The 24,153-nt window shown below is 35.8% G+C and overlaps 1 protein-coding gene across 3 annotated transcripts in view; it reads right to left on the reverse strand.

The window, feature by feature from the left end:
• FBXL17 (F-box and leucine rich repeat protein 17) overlaps window positions 1-24,153 on the reverse strand; it is a 513,353-nt gene that overhangs the window by 473,168 nt on the left and 16,032 nt on the right. For all 3 annotated transcript variants that reach the window (XM_020968827.2, XM_020968828.2, XM_078153081.1), the window contains exon 4: window positions 15,039-15,170. In XM_020968827.2, the coding sequence (XP_020824486.1) occupies window positions 15,039-15,170 (132 nt within the window). The remainder of the gene's footprint in view (window positions 1-15,038; window positions 15,171-24,153) is intronic.

Below are 24,153 nucleotides of genomic sequence, written 5' to 3' on the forward strand. Positions count from 1 at the left end.
CTTATATTACAAATGAGGAAACTGAAGCAAACAGAGGTCAAATGAGTTGCCCATAGTCACACAGCTACTAAGTGTCTGAGACCAGATCTGAACTCAGGTCCCACTGACTCCCAAGCCCAGTGCTCTGTCCACTGCACCGATTAGAAGGCTATTGCAATAGTCTAAGTCAGGGGTGGGGAACCTGTGGCCTGAAAGTCACATGTGGCCCTCTAGGTCCTCAAGTGCAGCCCTTCAACTGAATCCAAAATTCACAGAACAAACCTCCTTAATAAAAGGATGTGTTCTGTAAAACCTGGACTCAGTCCAAAGATCATATGTACCCAAGGCCCTAGAAGATCACATGAGGCTTCAAGAACACAGGTTCCCCACCCCTGGTCTAAGTGCTAGGGGATTAAGGACCTGAACAAGAGTGGTCCTAAAAATGTATTTTGTATTGGCCTTTGGACACATAATAAAACCAAATCCTCTGTCTCTCCAAGACAAATCTCTGAGCTATCCTTCTGATTTCATTTCTGTCAAAACTGTCATCATGGTTAATAAGAATTTGGTTTCTCTACTAGGACACTTGATTGTTGGTTGCTGGACAAGGATCTCATATTTATAGTACCAGCAGCTAGAGTTTAAAGAAATCCAAAAGCCATGTGACTCGGTGTTTTCCTTACCACTGTTCTACCCTTTATTTCTCTCCAGCTGCAGTACTTGGTTTTGAATTCACCATCATCATATTCCCACTGCTCTTCCAGAAGTTTAGCCAAGTCTTCATCCCCATTAAGCTACACACCCCAGGACATCCACATGCCTCCAGACTTTGTTCAGATACCTTTTATATGTTGTTTTCATCCATCAGATCATAAAGTTCCTTGAGGGCAGAGACTGTCTTTTTCTTACTTGTATTCCCAGGGCTTTAGCACAGTGCCTTGATTATAGTAGGTGCTTAATAACTGTTTATTATACTGCCCTGTAGCACACTATCACATGAGAGTTACAATGTACTAAGACCCATTTTGTATGTTTCTGTTTAATGGGGTGCTTATCCTATGATTTTGGGTAGTGAGATGGAGCAGTGGATAGAGCACCAGACCTGGAGTCAGGAAGACCCAAGTTCAAATCTGATCTCAGACACTTATTAGCTGTGAAACCCTAGGCAAATCACTTAACCCTGTTTGCCTCAGTCTCCTCATCCGTAAAATAAGCTGGAGAAAGAAAAGGTGAACCACTCCAGTACCTTTGCTAAGAAAACCCCAAATGGGGTCACAAAGAGTCAAACATGACTGAAACAACTGAACAACAACAACTATCCTATGATTAATGTCAAATACATTTTTCCATTTAGCATTCTATGTCATCTGTCTACTTGTGACATATATCATTGCAAATGTACACATCCACATAAATGCTTTGTTAAATGAATGCTCTTGCTGGGAGTGGTGTTCTCCTCTGTAGTACGTGCTGCTGGGGAGGTTGATCCTGGAGCATTGCTGGAGACTGGAAGTACTAAGCTGCAGATGGGATAACCCAACTGTGTGTCCACACTAAATCGAGCACCAATATGGAACAGACCACAAGACTGCCTAAAGAGAGGTGAACCAGCCCACTCAGAAAAACAAAGTAGGTTTAAACTTCTGTGCAAAACAGTATTGGGATCAGTCCCGTATGTCCAGCCTAAGCAAGATAAGGAGACCAAACCTCAAAAAAAAAAAATGAATGCTCTTAGAAATCAGAGAACATATTTCCATTGTTTTTATATATAAAATTAAAACATAACCACACAATTAAATGTTGTGACACAAAGAGAAAAAAAATCACCAGCAAAAAACAAAAACAAAAAAAAACACAGTAGTAAATAACTACAAACCAGAGGTTCTAATTTAGAGTGAAGGTTTCATCATGATGGTCCAAGGGTTCACACTAAAAATTCTTAAATGGTATCTTAAAAAATAATTGCCCAATTACGTAACAAATATATTTTTCCTTTGCAAAAACAAGTAAGTTCAGGTTTAAAGCATTATAAGCTTGTTACTGTAGTTATCTGAAACTGTCATGATCAGTCACACAACCATTCTGGTATTCAATATTGATTACATCAAACTCTGACCAATTCTGATTAAATGCAGTGAGTTCTTGTTTCTCAACCTGTCAAATTATTTCTAAACTGCTACAAGAGTTTGTCATTCAAAAGCAAACCAATTCATGTATGATTAAATGCACATGCATATCCTCATTTGCATTCCATTCACTGCACCAGAGTAGCTCTCTAGTTCCCCCTATTACCCTATAATCCTTTCTCATCACCTATGTCATCATGTGATCAAGATGCTACATATGTGTTCTTGGTAACCCAAATGTCAGGCAGTTTGAAAACCCTGATTGCCAGGCATGCTCTTTACAAGCCATCTTGAAACCATCAGGAACCATTACAAACATTCTGAAGAAATAAACTTTACTTCATTACAATATTAAGGTTATTTTCAGATGTAAATTTAGCCTCTGCTTAGGTTACTATTCTTCTATCTGGCAGATTTTCAAATAAACTGCCTGGCAACACTGGTCAGTTGTACATCAAAATTTCTATGAAAGTATAGCCAGTATGCCAGTGAGAGAAGAGAATAAAGGGATTCTTTCCTTTAAAAAGTTGGTTTACATAAAAACACTGTTTAGGATGAAGCAACATATACAACTGAAAATTAAGTACATTTATACAAAACAGTATATAGAGCTTATCATCAGCCAGTAGAAAAACAAATATTTTTATAGCATAACTAGCTTATTCATTTTTGTTGACTGGTTAAGTGGCTAAAAAAAACCAAAAAAACTAATTTCCATCTCTCAGCAACAGACCTCGTAAAATTGCCCTACCATTTTCTACCACATATTTTTATGAGTAAGCATTTTCATTTTATTCTTGTTGGGACAGCTAGGTGGTACAGGAAATAGTGCCTACAGTCCAGAAGACCTGAGTTCAAATTGACTTGAGAGACTTACCAGCTGTGTGACCTGGTCAAGTCATTTAATCCATTTGCCTCAGCTGCTTCATCTATAAAACAGGTATAATAGCTCCTACCCCCCCCCCATTGAAGTGAGGATCAACTGAGATAATTGTAAAAGAGGTAAGCAAAGTACCTGGCATATAGTAAGCACTATATAAATGTTAGCTCTTATTATTAGCTATTATTTTAAAAAAACACACAGGTAAATAGAGACAATATCAGATTTAAGGCCTCTTTGTCTGAGGTTGAGCCAAATTTTTCAAATTTTTGTGCAAATAAAAGTCCAATATCAAAATTAAGTTTACATATGATTATTATATATTAAACATCTTCCTATTGGTAAGTTATTTCATTTAAAATGTTATTTATATTCAACAAAATTTGTAAAATAAACTGAGGTCTTGCAGACAATAGCATGAGATTTTACTGGATTACTTCTTTTAATTCTTACAGAAAATCCCCTGGAAAATATTCATAATTCTTATACTATTAGTTTTGTAATTTTATATTTAGAGTTTTCACAATTATGGGTAGAAAAAAATTTTGCATCTTAAAACTACAGTTAGTGAATGTCTGAAGCAGGATTTGAACTCGGGCCTTCCTGGCTTTGCAATTCAGTGGTTAATACACTTCACCACCTAGCCACCACCCCACGGCAAAATAAGGCAAACTGCTTTACTTAAACACTGATAAAGTACAACACTCATTTATGCTAAGAACCTTACAAAGCATAGACAGGGAAGAATTTTTTTTAAAATGATCAAAAAGTAGCTAAACCAATAATACAATAGGGATACATGAGAACCTTTCCCAATAAATATGAGAGTAAAGCAAGGTGGCCCCCTCTTTATTACTTGATATCATTCTAGAAATGCTAGCAATAAAAGAGCAGCAAAGGTATTAAGATAAGCAAGCAGGACACAAAGCTATCCCTCGTTGTTGATAACATGATGCGTTACCTAAAAAAAAATAGGGAATCAGCAAAGAAACTAATTGATACAACTAGAAGCTTTGGCCAAGTTGCAGACTATAAAATAATATCAACAAAAAATAACATTTTTTATATAACAAAAACTAAATCCAAGAGGCAGTAATAGAAAGGGAAATCCCATTCAAAATAACTACAAAATGCACAGAATATTTGGGAGTCAACCTACCAAAACACACTTCATATCTATGCTGATTCAATTACAAAATGGTCCTTAAAAAAATAAAAGGAAACCTAAAAAGCTAGAAGACTACTCAGTGCTCATGGCTGGGCCATGTCAATAAAATAAATATGACAATACTACCAGAGTTAAGTTACATACTTTAAGCAATACTAATCAAATTACCAAAAGGATATTTTACAAAGATAGACAAAACAATGGCAAAACTCATTTGGAGCAACAAAAGATCTAGAATTTTAAGGGAAATAATGAAAAAATATAGGAATAAAGGAGGAATACAGACCTCAAAATATATTATAAAATAGTAATCATCGAATCCATTTGGTGCAGCTTAAAATTCTGTTTTCATAAATGAAAATGAAGGGAGGAAGGAAGGAAGGAAGGAAGGAAGGCAGGAAGGAAGGAGGTTACATGGAACAGACTAGACAGAAATCAAAAAAAAATGAATATAATAACTCAGTATTCAATAAACTTCAAAATATAAATTAGCTGGGGTGGGGAGCCTCCTTATTTGATAAGAACTGCTGGCAAAAGTAAAAAGTAGTCTGGCAGAAATAAGGCTAACACCAATATCCTATGCCATATTCTACAACAAATTCAAGTTAGATACCTAACCTAAATATTAATAGCTGTACTATAAAAGATTAGAAGAGAAACAAATAAAATCCTTTTCACAGCTAAGAGTAATGGACAAATTCTTAATGTAACAAGGAATAGAGGCAATTACAAAATACAAAATAGATTATTTTGATTATGTGGAATTGAAAGGTTTTGTACAAACAAAATTAATGCATCTAGGATAAGCAAAGTGGTTAACTGGAGGGGAAAATCTCTGTATCAGATTTCTCAGATAAGAGTTAGGTATTATATATGAATATATATGTATATATATTTACATATATACATATATATGTATATGTATATGTATATGTGTGTATATATATATATATATACACACAGCTACATAAGACCAAAAGCCATTCCCCAGTAGAGAAATGGTTAAAGGAGATAAACAGTTTTCAAAAGAGTTGCAAATTATTAATATCCACATGAAAAAAATTTCTAAATAATTAAAGAAATTAAAATCAAAACAAGTCTAATGTTTCATCTCAAACTGGCAAAGATGACCCAAGAAAGAGATAATATCGGACAGGTTGTGGAAAAACAGGCCCATTAATGTATTTTTGGTCAAGCTATAAATATTACAAACTTTCTGGAAAGCATTTGGAATTATTTAAACAAAGTAACAAAATTGTTGAAACTCTTCATTTTACTAACAAAAAGAAAGGTTTAAATACACCAAAAAATTTATAGCAACCTTTTTGTGGAAGCAAAGAACTAGAAACAAACTCAATAACCATCAACTAAGGTAGGTCTAAAAAAAATTGTGCCATACAAATGTGATGGAATATTACTACACTGTAAAAAATGCAAGCTTGAAGAATACAAAAAAGCATTAGACGAGATGACACAAAGTGAAGTACAAGCATACTTCAGAGACATTGTGGGTTCAGCTCCCAATCACTATAATAAAATGAATATCATAATAAATTGAGTCACATGAATTTTTAATTTCCCAGTGCATGTAACAATTATGTTTACACTATAGTCTATTAAGTGTGCAATAGTATTACGTCTAAAAAAACAATGTACATAGCTTAATTAAAAAATACCTTATTGCTAAAAAATGATAACTATCATCTGTGCCTTCAGTGTGTTATAATCTTTTTGTTGGCAGAGGACATCGTCTCAATGTTGACTGCTGTCTGATCAGGGCTCTGGTTACTGAAGGTTGGGGTGGCTCTGTGGCAATTACTTAAAGACAACAAAAAAAGTCTGCCACATCAACTGACCCTTCCTTTCACTTGAATACTTAAGAGGCCATTGTAGGATTATTAACTGGCCTAATTTCTATATTGCTGTGTCTCAAGGAATAGAGAGGAGGGAGGAGAGGAGAGAGATGAGACAACAACTGGTTGGTGGAGCAGTCAAAACACAGAAAACATTTATTGATTAAGTTGGCCATCTTACATAGGCACAGTTCATAGTGTCCCAAAACAATTAAAATAGTAACATCAAAGATCACTTAGCACAGATCACTATAATACATATAATAATAATAATGAAAAAAATTTAAAATATTATGAGAATTACTCAAATGTCACACAGAGACACGATGTGAGTACACGCTGTTGGAAAAATGGCACTGATAGACTTGTTTAACACAGAGTTGCCACCAACCTTCAATTAGTAAAAACTGCAGTATCTGTGAAGCACAATAAAGCAAAGCACAATAAAACGAGATGTGCCTGTAAGCAGAGTCAGGAAAACAGCATTATACAATGACTACAACAACGTAAATGGAAAGAGAACCACCACCAAAAAAACAAATGAATCTTGTGGAATTAATAAAAACAAGCTTGCCCCCAAAGACATCGACTCCCATTCCTTTGCAGAAGTATGAAACACTATATACAACACCAGTTTTTTCTAACACACAGGATGGTTTTGCTGAATTTTTCACTCTCTTCCTTATTTTTTTTAAAAACTTTTATTAAAAAAACAAAGGGACAGCTTTCAGGGGTGGGAGTGGGGGTATACCTGATAAGATACAAGGAGAAATATAAGTGACATAAAAACAAAAAGTAACAATAAAAATGTATTTTTAAAGATACTACTTAAACCAAGCAAACCAAGAGTTAAAATCTGCTGAGGGAAAATGCACTCCAAAGATGGTTCTAAATAATTTTTACATCATCCACTATTTTAGATTATCTGCACCAGTGCTCACCTCCACTGGCACTCAAGTATTGTCTTCCCATCTACCTATCCATATTTGTGTATGTGTATATGTACACATGTATACACACAAACACATACACAGCACAAAAGCAGTGCATGACGAAACTATGCAACCCCATAGCTACCTACCACTTTTTACACTTGAAAAATCTGAATCTTCTTAAGCACTTCAAAAGTTTGACTTTAATTTGCATACAAATATTAAATCTGCAACTTCCGGTTCACACTCCAGAAATAATTTAGCATAGAGATTGGTCAATTTCACCCTAAAACCTTATTTTTAAATGCCATCTCAAATGTCCTGAGTTTCCACCCATAGTTGTATAATCATTTCCTTATACCCATAAAATAAAAAAATTATACTTGCTTCAAAACTTACATTTCCCTAGAATGCTTCTGTTTGAACAGCTCAAATCATCTACAGAAAACAGTTTCTATTTGTAACACATACAACAGATCTTGATTAAGGAAAAAAAATGGGGAGGAGGTGGCGGGAGGATGCACAAAATCATTCTCTAATGTACACTTTCTTCACAAAAATTCTATTCAAATTCAACATTTATTAAGTACCTACTGTGTGCAAACTGTGCTAGGTGCTTGGACACACAAGACAGACTATCATCGGCATTCAATCTTCTAATTTACTCAAATGAAGTTTCCAAGATAGGCCCCCTGACCTACCTTTCCAATGAAGAAGAAAAGCAGATGCAGCACTGGTTAAGAGTAAATGAGCAAAATGAGTTTCTCCTATTAAATGTTTCTCTCTTTTTATTTAAATTACTATAATTAATCAAGTAACAAGAGTTTTAAATGTGGTGTTTGTTGTAAAATAACTTCAGTAGAATTGAAGCAATGCTATTTCAAAGCTTCAGATATGATACATAAAGAATATAATTAATACACCAACCACATACAAGAAACATTTATTTGGGTACAAAAACTCGTAGCTATTAAGATGAAATTGTCCAATGTTTCTGGCCTTTTATTTATATACCCACATTTCTTTTTTTGGAACATTTCCTCAAAATACTTGAAAAAAAGATTTTTAAAAATGTTTAACTCAGCAGGAACCCATAAGAATTTCTATTTGAACTATTAAACAAAAATGAAATGTTAGGTTCTATGCATAGATTTTATCTAAAATGATCAAACATAGTATAAATTACAATAGAGATATGGTATGGTATACAGGGAGGGCAGCTATGTAACCAGCATTGGGCCCAGTCAGGAAGACCTGAGTTCAAATGTGGCCTCAGACACTACCAGTGTGACCCTGGGCAAGTCTCTTAACCCTGTCTGTCTCAGTTTCTCATCTGTGAAACCAGCTGGAGAAGGAAATGGCAAACTACTCTAGTATCTTTGCCAAGACAACCCCAAAAGGGATCACAAAGTCTGAAAAACAACTAAATAACAAAAACAACAAATGTTATAGAGGTTAAGAAACACCAGGTTTATAGTCAGGAATTAGCTTCAAGCCCCAGCTCTACTACTTAATACCCACATGACTGTAGCCAAATCACTTAACCTTTCTAACTTCAGTTTCTTCATCTGTAAAATGAAGGGGTTGTACTAGATTAGGGGTGGGGCACCTGCGGCCTTGAAGCCAACATGTGGCCTTCTAGGTCCTTGGGTACGTATAGTCTTTTGATTGAGTCCAAGTTTTACAGAACAAATTCTTTTATTAAGGGGATTTGTTCTGTGAAGTGTGGATTCAGTCAAAGGGCTGTACTTGAGGACCTAGAGGGCCACATGTGGCCTCAAGGCTGCAGGTTCCCCACCCCTGGACTAGATAATCTAATGTTCCTTCCTGTTCTAAATCACAACATGATTTTGCAAAATAATGAAGTTACAATGTTTTATTATTCAAAACCAACCTGTTTACAATTACTTATGTTCCCAATTATTAGGCATACTACAAGAGAATTTTTGTTTCATTACTTATATTTTCATTTTAAGGAACTTGGGTATTGGATAGTAGAGTCATAAAGGTGCAGGAGAAGCACCAATAAGGCTTAAATGATGCAGGCATAGAAAAGAGCTTAGTAACAGAGTAACAAACATTTTGAGTCAAACGGCTATCGTTTAAATCCTAGTTCTGCTGTCTACTACCTTACAATGCTTCATTCTCTAGCACTCTAAAATATCAAAGCTGCACTAAATGATCTCTAAGGTCCCTTCTAGCTGTAATGAGCTATACGATATATTTGCTGTGAGCATCAAAGCATTCTAGGTGCTGTTCCAGAAATACCTGTTCTATCTAGTACTTTCCACTAATTAGTTATATAACTTTAGCTAAGTCACTTGACTTCCATCAGCTACAACTTAAAAAACTTACAATAAATGACTTCCAACTTTAAACCTCTGACTCTGTGGACAGCTTCTTTTAAGTTACAATATTGCCTCTCAAACTCACCATGACAGAGGTCAAAAAATATAATCACAATTAAATTAAATGGCACCCTAATAAAAGTTGGCTTACATGGGGGATGAAGTGGGAAGAGGGGACCTCAGACTTATGATGATTCCATCAATTTAGGGAACTCTTGATGCAGTATCTCCCTCCACCAATGCAGATCAGCAGCTACACTTTTACGGAGTTCCCTGGAACACTAACTTGGCCAGGATCACATCACGAATATGTCAGAGGAAGAACTTGAACCCAGATGCCACTGACACCAAGGCTGATCTTCTATCCCTGTGTCATGATGCTTGCAACTGCAAATAAGATTTTAAGAATGACATCTGTCTTCAAATATTTCCATTAATATTTTAAAATATTTAGCCCTCTAGTCAATTACAACTCCTCAACAACATAATTTCTTATAACATTTTTATCACCATACAGCCCTGAGCATTTCTGATAAATGAGGTTATAGTTCTAATATTCTATGATCCTCTCTCTGAGGCTGCTCACCAGAGCCAAAAAATGTAGAGAACTCACGAATATGTAATCCAGGTTATAAGCAAAGTAAGACTGTTCTATGAGTCACTTCTTGTTTGCTTTATATTTTGCCATTTTATACTACATACAAAGTAGCTTAGTAATACATTAAACCCCACAGTCAAGGAATTAAGATGATTAGCCACATATTTTGATTGTATCACTAAATATACATGTGAATTACTGATTTTCAAATAATTGAACTATAACAATTAACATAAGTTATACTGAACAGAATTTCATTCAGACTATAGAAGACTGTATAATATATTAAAGGATGGTAGTATGGAATGTCCCAACTACCAAAGAACATTCAATGCAAGTAAGTAGGCCCTATTTCTGCGGCAGCTAGGTGATACAGTGGACAGAGTACTGGGCCTGGTGTCAGGAAGACCCAAGTTCAAAACCTAGCCGCAGACATTACTAGCTCTGTGACCCTGGGGCAAGTCACTTAACCTCTCTGTGCCTGCCTCCTAATCTGTAAAATGAGGGTTGCAGGGTTGTTGTGAAGATGAAATGAGATACTTGTAAAGCACCTAGTACAGTGCCTGGCACATAGTAGGTATGATATAAATGCTTATTGCCTTCCACCAGGTGAATATTTGACTATTTTTTAATTCACTGACTTACTGTTAATTATTTTGGGGGGGGTAGGCAATGGGGTCAAGTGAAAGGTCACACAGCTAGTAAATGTTATGTGTCTGAGGCCAAATTTGAACTCAGGTCCTCCTGAATCCTAGGCCAGTGCTCTATCCACTGAGCCACCTAGCTGCCCCTCCCAGAAACCTTTTAAAGTGATACCCCAACACCCTTGTCTTTAAAGTTTAATACAGAGAGGAAGGACAAAAATACTCTCTCCAGCTTTCAAAATTTACAAGCTGAAAGAGAAAAGCTTAATCAGATGCTGACTCCACCAAGCAGAGAAAAACTAATGTGCTAGTCATCACTGACTCTCCCAGAAGGTGATTCTAGCAGAAGCTGGAGAGGTGACAAGACTTACCCAGATACCAGTCATGACTGTCCTGCATTCCACCTCTGGAATATCATGTTGGTAGGCAGCCTTACCTTTAGATTAACAAAAATGCTAACTTGCCACAAGATGCTTCTGTAACACAAACACTTTAAAATGCTACCTTGGCATTGCACACACATGAAATCTTAAACCTTTGTCTTTCCACTCCACAAAGGCAGTGACTGTTGTCTTATCAAAACATTTTATATCCTCCAAGATGCTGGCTGGAGTTCTGCATACAGAATGAGCTTAGTGTTTGTAAAAGTGAAAACTGAAATTAATTTTCAAAAGACCAGGAAGCTGAATTTTTGCACAGAAAAGGCAGAGGCATGGCACTGTAGCTGGTTTTACTTTTAAGAAGAAACATCACCATCTTGTGGAATTTTAAGATACTGTCTCCTGAGATTATTTTTGCCATGTTGCATTTTCTCAATTACTAGGATAAAGAAGCTTAATTAGCTCTGATTAACAGAGTTGCAAGTGGCACAATGCCATACAACAGAATTTACAGTCATTAACACAAAATGACCCCAAGAATATTTCAGAATAGAATGTAAGAAGGTACTAAAGACAGTTATCTAATAATTCTTTGCACACACAAGTTGCGTGGCATAGTGGAAAAAAGTCTCTAAGTCAGAACCCTTAAGCTCAAGTTATATTTTTGACCCTTCCCAGTTATATGCAAGTCAGTTTCTCTGAGCTTGTTTCTTCATCCATGAAATGGTGACAATCCTAAAACACTTACAGACAACAATAGGAAGAAGCATGTGGTATAAAAAAAATGGCTATATTTTGGGTCAGAGGATTTGGATTCAAGCTCAACTCTTCTACTTCTTACCTGCGTGACCCTGGGCTAATCACTATACTTAACCTTTCTGTGTCTCAGTGTCCTCATCTGTAAAGTAAGGGAAAGTTGGACCAAATGACCTCTCATTCTATGATAGTGACATACTCTGAACCTTAAAGTGCAATGACAATATATGCTATTGTAAAGAATAGCATTTAACACTCTGTTACTTAATCAAAAACATCTTAATCACCAAAGGCCATCTTTATTTCTCTTATTTCTTTAAAATCCAACTGATTCCTTCTTCCTTTAAGTCTTCAGATACTTTATATTTGCCTTACTAAAAACAACTTACAGTGTGAAACTCAAAATCTTGAAGAATAACAAAAAAATTTAAATGCTTAAAATAAGAATTCTCCCAAACTGCTTACTAATAAAATTCAATGAAATTAATCAAATGTGACATTATTATAGCAATAGTATTCATTTATACATATATACACACACACATAATATACCTAATATCCAAGAAAAGCTTTTATCACTATTTAAATAAGAACAAAAAGTTATACTACGTACACACACACACACACACACACACACACACAGAGAGAGACACACACACACAGGAAACAACTACTAAAACACCAATTAACCAGAGTGCTCAGTATTCCAGTTAACTGAATGACTTGACTAAGCCAAAAATCCTTCTTGCTCCCATCTTTGTTTTTGTAATTTTATCTTATTAAGACTATTTTGAACATCATTTCACCTTTTTTAACAATTTAGAGTTTTATAAGATATTAAAGCTATATATAAAGCAAAGAGATTGTTCTGGCTGTAGAATGCACCCTAAGTTGTTTTTAAACATAATAAAATCACTAAATTAGGACTGGAAAGAATCTACTATCTCAGATGAGGTAAAGAGGTGAAAATTGGCTTCTTAAAAGTTATGGCTAAGTGAGATTTTACCACACTATTACTGTAAACAGTTTTAAAACAAAATATTGAAATAACAAATACTAACCAAAGTGATTAAACACATCTTTACGAAAAGTAGAAAATAAATGACCAAAAATCTTATTGAAGGAAGTATGCAATGTACTAATACTTCAGAATAGTTTAATCCTTCAAATATGTTTCTACAGTACATAGCTCGGTATAGCAGTTTTGTAGCAAATGCTATGATCTACTCTATCCTTCTCTTTCAAAAATTATCATGAGATAATAAGATTTATCTTTCAGTAAGAAGTATCTCTCCTGCAGAGATACAAATTCTATCTTACTGTTAGTGTTTACTCCTGAAAATTTCATATCATTTTTCTCATTCCACCCAAATGAGATCATTTCAATTTACACAAAAACAGGCTTCCCTCTCCTCTACTAAAAGCTTCTTTTATTTTAATCAATGATTCTTATCAGTATGATTCATTGGACCCATATATAATATATGCCGCTTAAAAAAAAGCACATTGAGACTTGTTACGTTACAGCTGATGATGTTTTGAGTTACAAAAATACAGATAAAACTCTTTTGAAGGATAAAGATAACTTACTCTAGCATAAACATAAATACTTTACAACTGTACATCTGCTTTTCTTCATTGATATAACAAGGAAACAAAAGCTATTTTACTGAAATATTCAATGACAATACTGCCATCTAAAGGCAAAGCTATGGAAAAAGCAGATTCTGCATTTATTCTATATATCATTTATAAAAATGACTAGTAGATAGTAGTTTTAAATCACAATTTCAGCTTGTTTTCATTTTAAAATATACAACATAACTACTTCTGAACAACATAATGAAATTCCCTCATGTTACATATGATTTAAGCAAACCAGAAAAGAGTAGCTAACTTTCACTGTTACAAATTACAGTTGGTAGCCTTTCTAAATATCATTTTCTCTAAGTACTTTTATCTGGCACCAATTTAAAATATCTAAACTCCAAGCATCAAACCAATTTGATATTTAAAAAGTTCTAGTAAAATGCTACTACTTTTTTCATAAAGGAAATGTTTCAAAACAAAAAAATATATATATTTTTTAAAAACTAACAGAAAAGTCAGTGGTAGAATAAAAAAACAAATATTCAAATACACATTCTATTAGCAGGTTAAGGTAAAGAACACTTCAAAAGAGAACTTTAAACTTTAAAACTTAACTTTAATGTCTTCAAAATGTCAAAAGACAATAGCCAAATTATCAAATTAAGTGAAATTTTTACCTCTCAAAAAGAATTCTAACATAACTCATTACCACATTTTGAAAGAAAACAAGCATTTGCCATATTCCATACTGTGAAAGTAAGGAAAAGATAAGAAAGAATTATTTTAATCTCCATCATCTTCAGCAAGAGAAACTCATAATTTTACCTAGAGCCCAAGGGTAAAATATTTATGACACTTTATACACTAGATCTTAAGTGTTCCTTCCAAGTTTTTCAAAAATTTACATTTAGCTGTCAAATTTAGTCTAATAAGACTTAATATCTGATTAAAAGTTAGAATTTTTCATTTAGAACTGTGAAAAATGGCTTCACTTTAATTCAGGGATTTAGTTTAAAATTATACAGTTATTTTTCTTGACTAATGACTAATATATGACTCTCTCAGACTCACTAATAATGTAATATGCCCTTTTCGGTCCAAAATTAAGAACACCTAATGGATAACATGGACAATTTTTTATGTTGTCAATCTCCTGTCAACACTCCTTTCTCCTGCCTCAAAACATTAAATAACCTAGAACCTGGCATAAACATCAAACTTAAGTGAATTACACTAAATAGCATAATTTGCTTCCTCTAAACTTTAAAAATCAACTCAAATTATGAGGGTTTTTTAATCCTACATAACTAATAATTTTCTTACCATAATTAAGAATTCTGAGATTTGTCTTACAAAGTTTTAATAAGTTAGCATTGTCAAGACAATTTTCAGTAATGAACCAAGTATCTACAATATATGTGCGAATCATATAATCAGTAGGTACACAAAATATCGGCATCAAGGCTTGCATTTTTATAGTTTTTTTTAATTGACCACATCTACCCAGATGAGTTTATATATAGTAAGGTGCCTTTCAAAATGGCCTTTTAATAGATGCCTGTGATCGCTTAGTGTTAAAACACCATATATCAGTACCTGTTAAATAATGTGCTTACCTTTATAAATCAATAATTGAAAAGATTCTTAGTTTTGATTAAACAGTATTTCCCTTATTTACAAAAATAAAATAAGCAACATTATGAATGGAGCTCAGATAATTTAAAATTTATAAACTATAATGTAAAAAAATAGTTTTCAATCATACACATAGTACGTATACTTACAAATTTGTTTTCCTGCATGTATATTTTTTGCAACTTCAGACAGCCCTTAGCTATAACAATCATTCCTTCATCTGAGATCTTGTAACACTGGCCAAAATGAATATCTTTCAGATGTTTGCACTTTGAACCCAGCTGTAAAAAAAAAAAAAAGATTCAGTTGAATGTGCGAAGGCTTGTTTTGGGGGCTTTTATTAGGTTTTAGGGGTTTTTGATGTTTTTGAGGAGATGGACCGATAGTAATGAAGATGTAAATACCAGAATTTCTACATAATTTCTTGTATAAAACCAGCAACCCATCCTAAGTTTTAAAATGTGCCAGACAAACAATTATTTCTAAATTTTTTATAGAAAATAAAATCTGTTTTCTATCATTATAGAAACCAATGTTTTTTCAATACATTCATCTCATAAATCCTTCCTAACCCCTTGCAGCATATATGTGCCAATAATTTTTGATAGTTCAGTCTTTACTTTCTTTCACTTTCTTTCACCATGAGTTATAATTAACATAAGCTTGGAGCTGAGCACACAGGAAACTTTAAAGTCATCAATATCACTGAAGTTTGATAAGAAAAAATTTATTCAAGTGAATGACAAAAGGCAGAACTAATGATTAGAATTGGTTCTTCAAAGACAAAGGAGCAACAGAATACTAAAATATCAAGACACCACAGCCTTTTTTGACATAATATTGAATCATTTCTAAACAGACCTTTGTTTCCCCAGCAAAACAGAAATACTACTACTATGTAGCCTAGAACAAACTTCCTAGATTATAGTGGTCAGCAAACATCAGCAAATTTATATATTGTCATCCAAGAACCAAAAGCTAGCAATCAACACAGATGTAATGAAGACAACACAAACAAGTATCACATGGACTAATATATTTTTTCCAAATTTAGAATACAGAATACCTCAAATTAAGCAATAAGAAAAGAATAAAATTTATTTTGTATCATATTTGCTAGAAGGGAATTATCTATTTGTAGGGAAAAAGAGAGAGAGAGGAAAATGTTACCATAAAAAATTCAGGTCATTTTTCATATTTGAAAATGCTATTACTCCACTTTCAGAAAGACATACACCCATACTTTTCAGCAGAGGTGAAATGTCTTGAGTCATCTCTGGACTCTTACCCTTTTGCCCAACTAGCAATGATACATGTTTAAAAAAGTCAGCCAAGATTGAGGGGAGTATAATCTGTGATTTTGGAAGAGTTCTCTGTACAAAATGGACCCACACAGGAAAAGTTATAACTTAAAGTCTAGTGCCACATAATCAACTTCCAAATGATTATTTTATAGAACTAGACAAAATACTAACAAATTCATATGAAGGAATAATCAGTCAAGGATCACAAGGGAAACAAAGGACTTAAGATGATTTGATTACTGGAAAATATGACAAAAGACAATAATGGTTAATGTTAGAGAGTTTACAAGAGGACATCACTCCTGATGGTGCTGTGAATTGGTCCAATTGTTCTGAAAAAAAATGATATGAAATTATACCAAGAATCAATAAACTACATATACACTTTCAACCAAAGCTCTTACTCCTGGGTATATTCCAAGGAGTTCACAAAAAAAGAGTGGCAGATTTCATATACACTAAAATACAGCTGCATTTTTTATAGCAGTAAAGAAATGGAAACTAAGTCATTACCCATTAAGTAGAGGATGGCTGAACAAATGATGACGTATGAATGTAATGAACTGTTACTGCACTCTAAAAAAAGATAAATATGAAGAGCTGTTCCTCACACACAGTACTCAATGTCTCCTGCACCTGTGTCTCTGCCTTGGCTATCCTCCCTGCACCTCCACATCTCAGAGTCTATAGCATCCTTTAGAATGTGGCTCAAACACCACCTTATACAGGAGCCCTTTCCCAGGACTCCCATCTGCTAGTACCTTCCTGTCAAAGGCCACCTTCCATCTACTATATGAATCTTGTATTTTCATGTTATCTCCAGCAGAATGTAAGCTTCCTGACGGCAGAATTATTTTTGGGGATTTTTTTCCTTTATATCCCCAGCAGTTAGCACAGTGCCTGGCACAAAATAGGTGCTTCATAAATTCTTGTCGATTTATCTATTTCAGTCCATTGTCAACCTTAGAAAGATGTATATGAATTGATACAGAGGGAAGAAAGCAGAGACAAAAGAACAATTTACAACAACAATAAAGAAAAACAACACTAAAACTACAATCAACATTGTGACCAACTAGGACTTATGAAACTGAGGGTGGAGCACACCTCTCGTCTTTCAGTGGACAGTTACAGAATGGCATACAAACAGGCATGAGCCCATGTGTTGCACTGTTTTTCTTGACTATACCTATTACAAGGGAAGGTTCTATGAGATGGGAGGAGTCAATGGGAAGTGATAGTGATGAAAAAAGGAAAAAAAAGCAATAAAACTTTAAGAGCATAGTGACAATATGATCAAGTAATTCAACTACCCCACAAAAAGTAAAGGCCTTCAACATAAATCTCCAATACACAGAACAAAACAAAGTGCTATAATACACTCCCCCTTCTTGCCAACCAAATACTAAGTAAATATAGAAAACATTTCTTTTCAGAGATTCTCAGACTCTTAACTAGATGTTAAGCTAAGCAGAACAGGATTAAGAGGTTATAAAAGTGATCTGCCTTCAGTTTTTTGGTTGCTTACATGAAATTATTTTCAGTTTTATAGTACTAAAAAAATATAAATGCTCATTTGATTGTTATGAAGACCACAAGGTGAGAGGCAATGAAGAAATCTCAACTGTCTGCTGTTAACAAACAAGTATTTACTGAACATCTATCATGCTGCAAGACATACCACCACATGTTATAGGGGTACAAAGAAACAACACTGACCAATATGTATGCCTATTTTATCTATATTTAATGCTTCAGAAGTTAAGATGGTAATAGAGCTGAGAAAATAGAACCATGCTAGGACATGGAGGATCCAACACCCTTCACAAACACTCCATCAGGGCTCAGAAATGCACTACTCTAGTAAGAACTAGAAAGAAATCACTTTTAGATTCTCCCAATCCAGGAATTTACAAAGGGAGCCCCAATATCCTTCAGAGATTTCAGGACAGAAAGTCACAGACTGAATGCAAAGGGCAGGCCCCTGGAGGCTTCAAGGCCCATTCAGCACCTCTGACTACTCAGATGCACAGCCTAGCCCAACCCCTTCCCAAGATGTGTGGCTTCAGAAGCCAAACTAGGGTACTTCAGAATATTCCAGGTGGGTCCAGCCTGGCCCTCTCTGATTGAGCAAAACAGAACTGGAGCTAAGCTCAAGCACTCTCCAAGTTCATGGATGCAACAGCCTAGCTTGAAAGAGGCCTTGAGGTCTGTGCGGTGAGTCCACTCCTGGCACTCCAGGCCCAAGCCAAAGAAAACCTGAGCCCAGCCCAAAAGAGCCATAGCATTCAGTGGAACCAGGGAGCAGCCAAGAGAAAGACCCAAGAGTCCCTGAAGCCTATGGTAGGAACTTAGCATAGACTAGCCCTTGAGCTTAGCAGTAAGCGCCACCTCCTTGGGGGGAGGAGGGGGAGGGAAGGTGGGACAGGACCTCAGACAGAACTTAGACCAGAGAGAGAAGGTCCCTTGAAGGAGTTCCCTAGTCTGTCCCACTATACTCAGAACCATGCAGGCCCTGATTACATAACTATTGCAAGGTTTGACCCAAACGTATACCCTTCAACCTATATATGGAAACAGATGAGATGAGAAAACCAAGGAAAACAGCAATATCATGAGGAAATACCTTGGTTTGAGAGATACCCAGAGGTAAAACCCAAAGAGGATAGTAACCCCACAATAACTCCAGGTAAAACGTCAAATTAAAAAAAACTGTCCTGGCCACAGAACCACAGAAGTACCTAGAAGAAAAGAAATGAGATACAGAATGGAAAATCTAAGAATGAAAGAATGGCAAGGAAGATTGACACCTTTTAACAAAAAACAAAAACCTCACTGAATGCCCGCAAAATTAGAACAGGTCAGACAGAAAACAATTTGATGAGATAGCAAGAAACGTTAAAAATGAAACCAAAAGATTGAAAAAAGAATAAATTTTAAGAAATAATATCTCAAAAACAATTGACCTGAAAAGCAAGTCAAGGAGAAACAACCTAAGAATTATCCAAACATCTGGAAATCATGATCAGAAAAGAACTCTGGATACCCTATTAGAAGAAATTATAAATAAAAATTGTCCAGAGCTCTTAGAACCAGAGAGCAAAGTAAAAACAGAAAGAATCCAATGGTCACCTCCAAACCCCAAAATGGAAACTCCTGGGAACATAATAGCCAAAATCCAGCAATTCCAAGTAAAAAAAGAAAAAGTACTCCAAGCAGCTAAAAAGAGGTTCAAGTACAAAGGAGCCACAATAAAAATCACACAAGACATAGCAACTGCCACTCTAAGGAGATGAGTTCTTGAAATTAAGACCTAAATGTAGAGCAAAGTGATAACTAGGAGAATAATTTAGGGGCAGCTAGGTGACGCAGTGAAAAGAGCACTGGCCCTGGAGCCAGCAGGACCTGAGTTCAAATCCAACCTTAGACACATAACACTCACTAGCTGTGTGACCCTGGACAAGTCACTTAACCCCAATTGCCTCACTAAAAAAAAAGAGAGAGAAGAATTTATATGAGATCATTATAAAGGAAAAAAATTCTGAAAGACTCATAATTCTTGATCAATGCAATAAATAATGGGTTTGAATAAAAATGAAACAATCAACTCACTTTCTGACAATTAATTTATCACTTTAATTTTCATCAACTTTAATTGCTTATTTCTGATAAGAATAACACAATTCAAAAAGAAAAGAAGTTATCTAGTGCAGCCATACTACCAGCTACCAAACCATAACAGAAGACAGAATTAATATTTATATTTCAAACAGAGACAAGTATCTACTTTGATACATACAACATACTCTCCCCTTCCAATATCCTTCTGGCTCAGTATTGGCCCAAACCAGGGTGGGACAGTATAATATTTCAAGATACTGCTAATCATCGAGAATTTACAATACTCTACATTTCCATTATTTTGGAAGAAAAACATCAAGGGTCTGATTAAAGTCAAAGAGTAGACTTAAGTGAAATTTAATATACCTTACTCAATTCTCTCATCCATGCTTATCTGGCTTGCAGCAAAATCCACGGTGAAGACTATGAGTTACAGAATAGCTACCTACTTGAATTAGTGGAAGAAGTTTCCACACTAGAAGCTCCCTGTGCCAATGATATCACAGACCAGCAACTCAACCCAACCCAACCAAAAGAAATTTTTTTTTCACCAAAGTATATGGTTACGCAAACTATTAGTTGCCAAGTACTTGTGTGTGTGTGTGTGTGTGTGTGTGTGTGTGTAGTTTTTTTGTTGTTTATTTGCTTAAGTGGTTTTCTGGGAATATACCTTAAACTTTGTGAGTGACCCAAAAACAAATTGTATTCATGAGTTCAATAGTACCTTTATATATATCTTACAACAAAGACAATATTATGGGAAATACATAAGCTCAAGTGCTTCAAAATATGCACCAGCTCTCTCTCACACTTTCACTCTCTGTATGAATACATATTTCCATGCACACATACATACATACATACATAGAATGTATATATATATGTACATATCATTCAACAACACCACGAATCCTGTTCCTAACATTATATTTTCCTAGAATCTAAGTTGATCCTAATATATTACATGAGTTTCTGACTGTGTATGCTACAAACTCATCTTAGCTAATCTCAACCCTCACTACAGCAAGTCAATCCTTTTATTCCTCTCTTGACTATTTATCCCACTCTCCAAAAGCAGCTCTTCTCAATCTTTTTTCCTCTCAAGGTCCTAAACCACACTCTTCTGTCACCTCAGTAGATGATCTTGCTTCACTTACTATGGAAATAGAGACCATTCGCCATTCACTTCCATAAAGAGCCAAATCCCATTAAAAATCTATCTCCTTTAAGTGTCTTTTCCTCTCATTCATTTCTCAACCCTTTGCAATCTGGCTTCTGACCATCACTGACCTGAAAGTGCTTCCTACAAAGTTATTAATGATTCTCTTGTCAAACCTCACCCATTTTTACCTCTCCGTAGCAGACTACCTTTTCTTAGATACCCTCCACTCCAGGAGAACTGAACTACCAAGCATTCAACTCTACTGTAGAGAAACCAACTCCAATGGGCTATTTTACAGAGAACTCACACAAGGCAAATGCTCATGTGGATGTCAGAAGAAGCATTTCAAGGACACCCTCATGAGACATGGGAGACACTGGCACAGGACTACCCAGCATGGCATGCCCTCATCAAAGAAGGTGCTGCACAGTATGAGCAAAGCAGAATTGCAATAGCTCAAAAGAAATGTGACATGTGCAAACATAGAGACGTCTCCACTCCAAATATTCATGTGCACCATTTGTGCCTGACTCGTGGTGGAGCCTTCTAAGCTCACACTGGTCTAATCAGCCACAGTTGGCCATGCTGTACCTTGACTCCAACATAGTGACATCATTTTGGTCCTCTTCAAGAATGAAAGACAACCAACCAATCAATATTCTCCTGGACACTCCACTCTGAGATTTTGTAACACTGTTCTCATCCTGTTTAATGGACTGCTCATTATCAATCTCCTTTGACAGATCATCCTCCATATACCTCCCAGAACTATGGCTGTTCCCCAAGGCTTTGACCTGAATACTCTTCTCTCTTGTGACCTTAAGATCTATTATTTCCAACCCTAGTTTCTCTAATGGGTTCCAGTCTCATCATAAACTGCCCAATGGACATTGTGAACTAGTGCCCACAGGAATCTTAAACACAACATATTCAAAACTGAACTTCTTACTCAAATCCATGCCTTCTCCAAACATTCCTATTTCTCTTGAGAGCACCATCTTTCCAGTCACCCAGGTTCACACATCAACAACTCATTCTAATCATCCTACGTATACAATCAATTGTCAAATCTTATTTCTACCTCCACACCATCTCTTATATCTGTCCCTTCTCTGTATTCACAGAGAAAACCTAATTCAGCAGGCCCTCATCACCTCTTAACTAGACTATTTTGCAACAGACTAATGGGTCTCACTTTCACAAGTCTCTTCCCTCTCCATCATCATCCACAACTGTCAAAGGCACACCCCTAAAGCACAGGTCTGACCATACCATTGCCCTCTTCAAACTCCAGTAGTTCCCTCTTGCCTCTAGGATCAAATACAAACTCTTCTGGTTGGTATTTAAAGCTCATCACAGCCCAACTCCAATCTACCCTTCCAGGCTCCCCTTCCAGCCATACTGGCCTTCTTGCTACTCTTCATAAGCAATATTTCATCTCTTAATCTCGTATTTAAGCACTTCCCATGTGCCAGACCAGGCACTATGCCTGGTGTCGGGGATACAAGCACAAAGAATTAAACAATATCTATCCACAAGGAGCTTACATTACAGTAGGAGACCACAAAGATATGTAAAAATATATACGGCATAAGCATAACAAATATAGACCAAGCAGTTAAATACAAACCATGGGTAGTTGAGGGATCAGGAAAGGCTTCATGCACAAGATAGTGCCTAAGCTGTATTTTAAAAGATGAGATGGACTCTAGGAGACAAAAGAAGTACATTCCAGGCACTGTGGACAACCAGAGTAAAGGCACAGAGATGGGAAATGGAATACTATGAGTAAGGAATGAGAAAGCCATGTTGGTTAGATTGCAAAGTGCCCAAGGAAGCCATCCAAAGAGGTTGGAAAATAAGTTTGTGGTAGACTTGGAGGCTTTAAAAGGTAGAGGCAGTAACAAGTCACTGAAGTTGGTTGAATAGGGAAGTCATGTGGTCAGATGCGTTTAAGGAAAATTGTTTTGACATCAGGGTATAGGATGGACTGGAGTAGGAAGAGACTTGAGGTGGAAACCAGTAAGAACCCACTGCAATGATCTGGGTGAGAGATAAGGGCCTGAGCTAAGGTGATACAAGTATGAGAAAGGGTCAGGCTTGAAAGATGTCATGAAGGTTGAAATAGCAGGATTGGCAACTGATATGCGGTGAAAGAGATGGAAGAATCCAGGATAATGGTGAGTTTATAAACCTGAAACACTGGAAAGATGGTGATTCCCTTGACACAAATAGAGACGTTTAAAACAGGGGAGGGCTTCAGTTTTGTACACACTGAGTTTAGGATGTTTCCAGGATATCTATCTTGAAATGTCCAATTGGCGATCTTGGTGATCCAGGCAATCTTAGAGGAAAGAGTGGGACTGAATCTATGGATGAGAGCTATAGAGATGAGAATAAAACCAATGGAAGCTAAAGACGCTGCTAAGAAAGAAAGTGAAGATGCAGAAGAGAAAGCCTAGGACACAGCCTTGTTTTCTTTTCTCCATACTTTTACACAAACTGTCCCTCAAATCTAGAAGGCTCTCCCTCCTACCTTCCACCTGTTATGACCACTGTTGTTCTTCAGTCATGTCCAACTCTTCATGACACCAATACTGTCCATGGGGATTCTTAGCAAAGATACTGGAGTAGTTTGTCATTACCTTCCCCAGTGCAGTAAGGTAAACACAGGTTAAGTGATTTGCTCAGGGCCCCACACCTAGTGTCTGAGATGGGATTTGAATTCCGGCCTAGCACCGTATCAGCTGAGCCACCTAGGTGTCATGATCTTTTTATGATTTTATGATTAGTAGCTTCCTTCAAAACTTAGTTCAAGCACCATCTCCTACATGAGGCCATTACTGATTTCCTCAAAAATGTTAGTTCCCCTTTGCCAAAATTATCCTATATATACTATTACCATGTAGATATGTCAATTTGTGTGTGTGTGTTTGTGTGTGTGTGTGTGTGTGTGTGTGTGTGTGTGTGTTCGATACATAAGTGCTTTTCCTCCACAGAACTTAAAATCCTTAAGAACAGGGCCCATTTTATTTTTGTCTTTGTATTTCCAGAGCCTAGAACAGTGCCTGATACATAGTAAATGTTTAATAAATGCTTGTTGATTGAATAAAGAGAGTATCTCATATCACTGTGGAATACTTTAAGCTCCTAAAATAAGAACATTATCTACTAGGA

This window comes from Phascolarctos cinereus, unplaced genomic scaffold, assembly GCF_003287225.1.
Source record: "Phascolarctos cinereus isolate Bilbo 61053 unplaced genomic scaffold, phaCin_HiC Scaffold_4;HRSCAF=312, whole genome shotgun sequence".
In the NCBI taxonomy this organism is placed as follows: Eukaryota; Metazoa; Chordata; class Mammalia; order Diprotodontia; family Phascolarctidae; genus Phascolarctos; species Phascolarctos cinereus.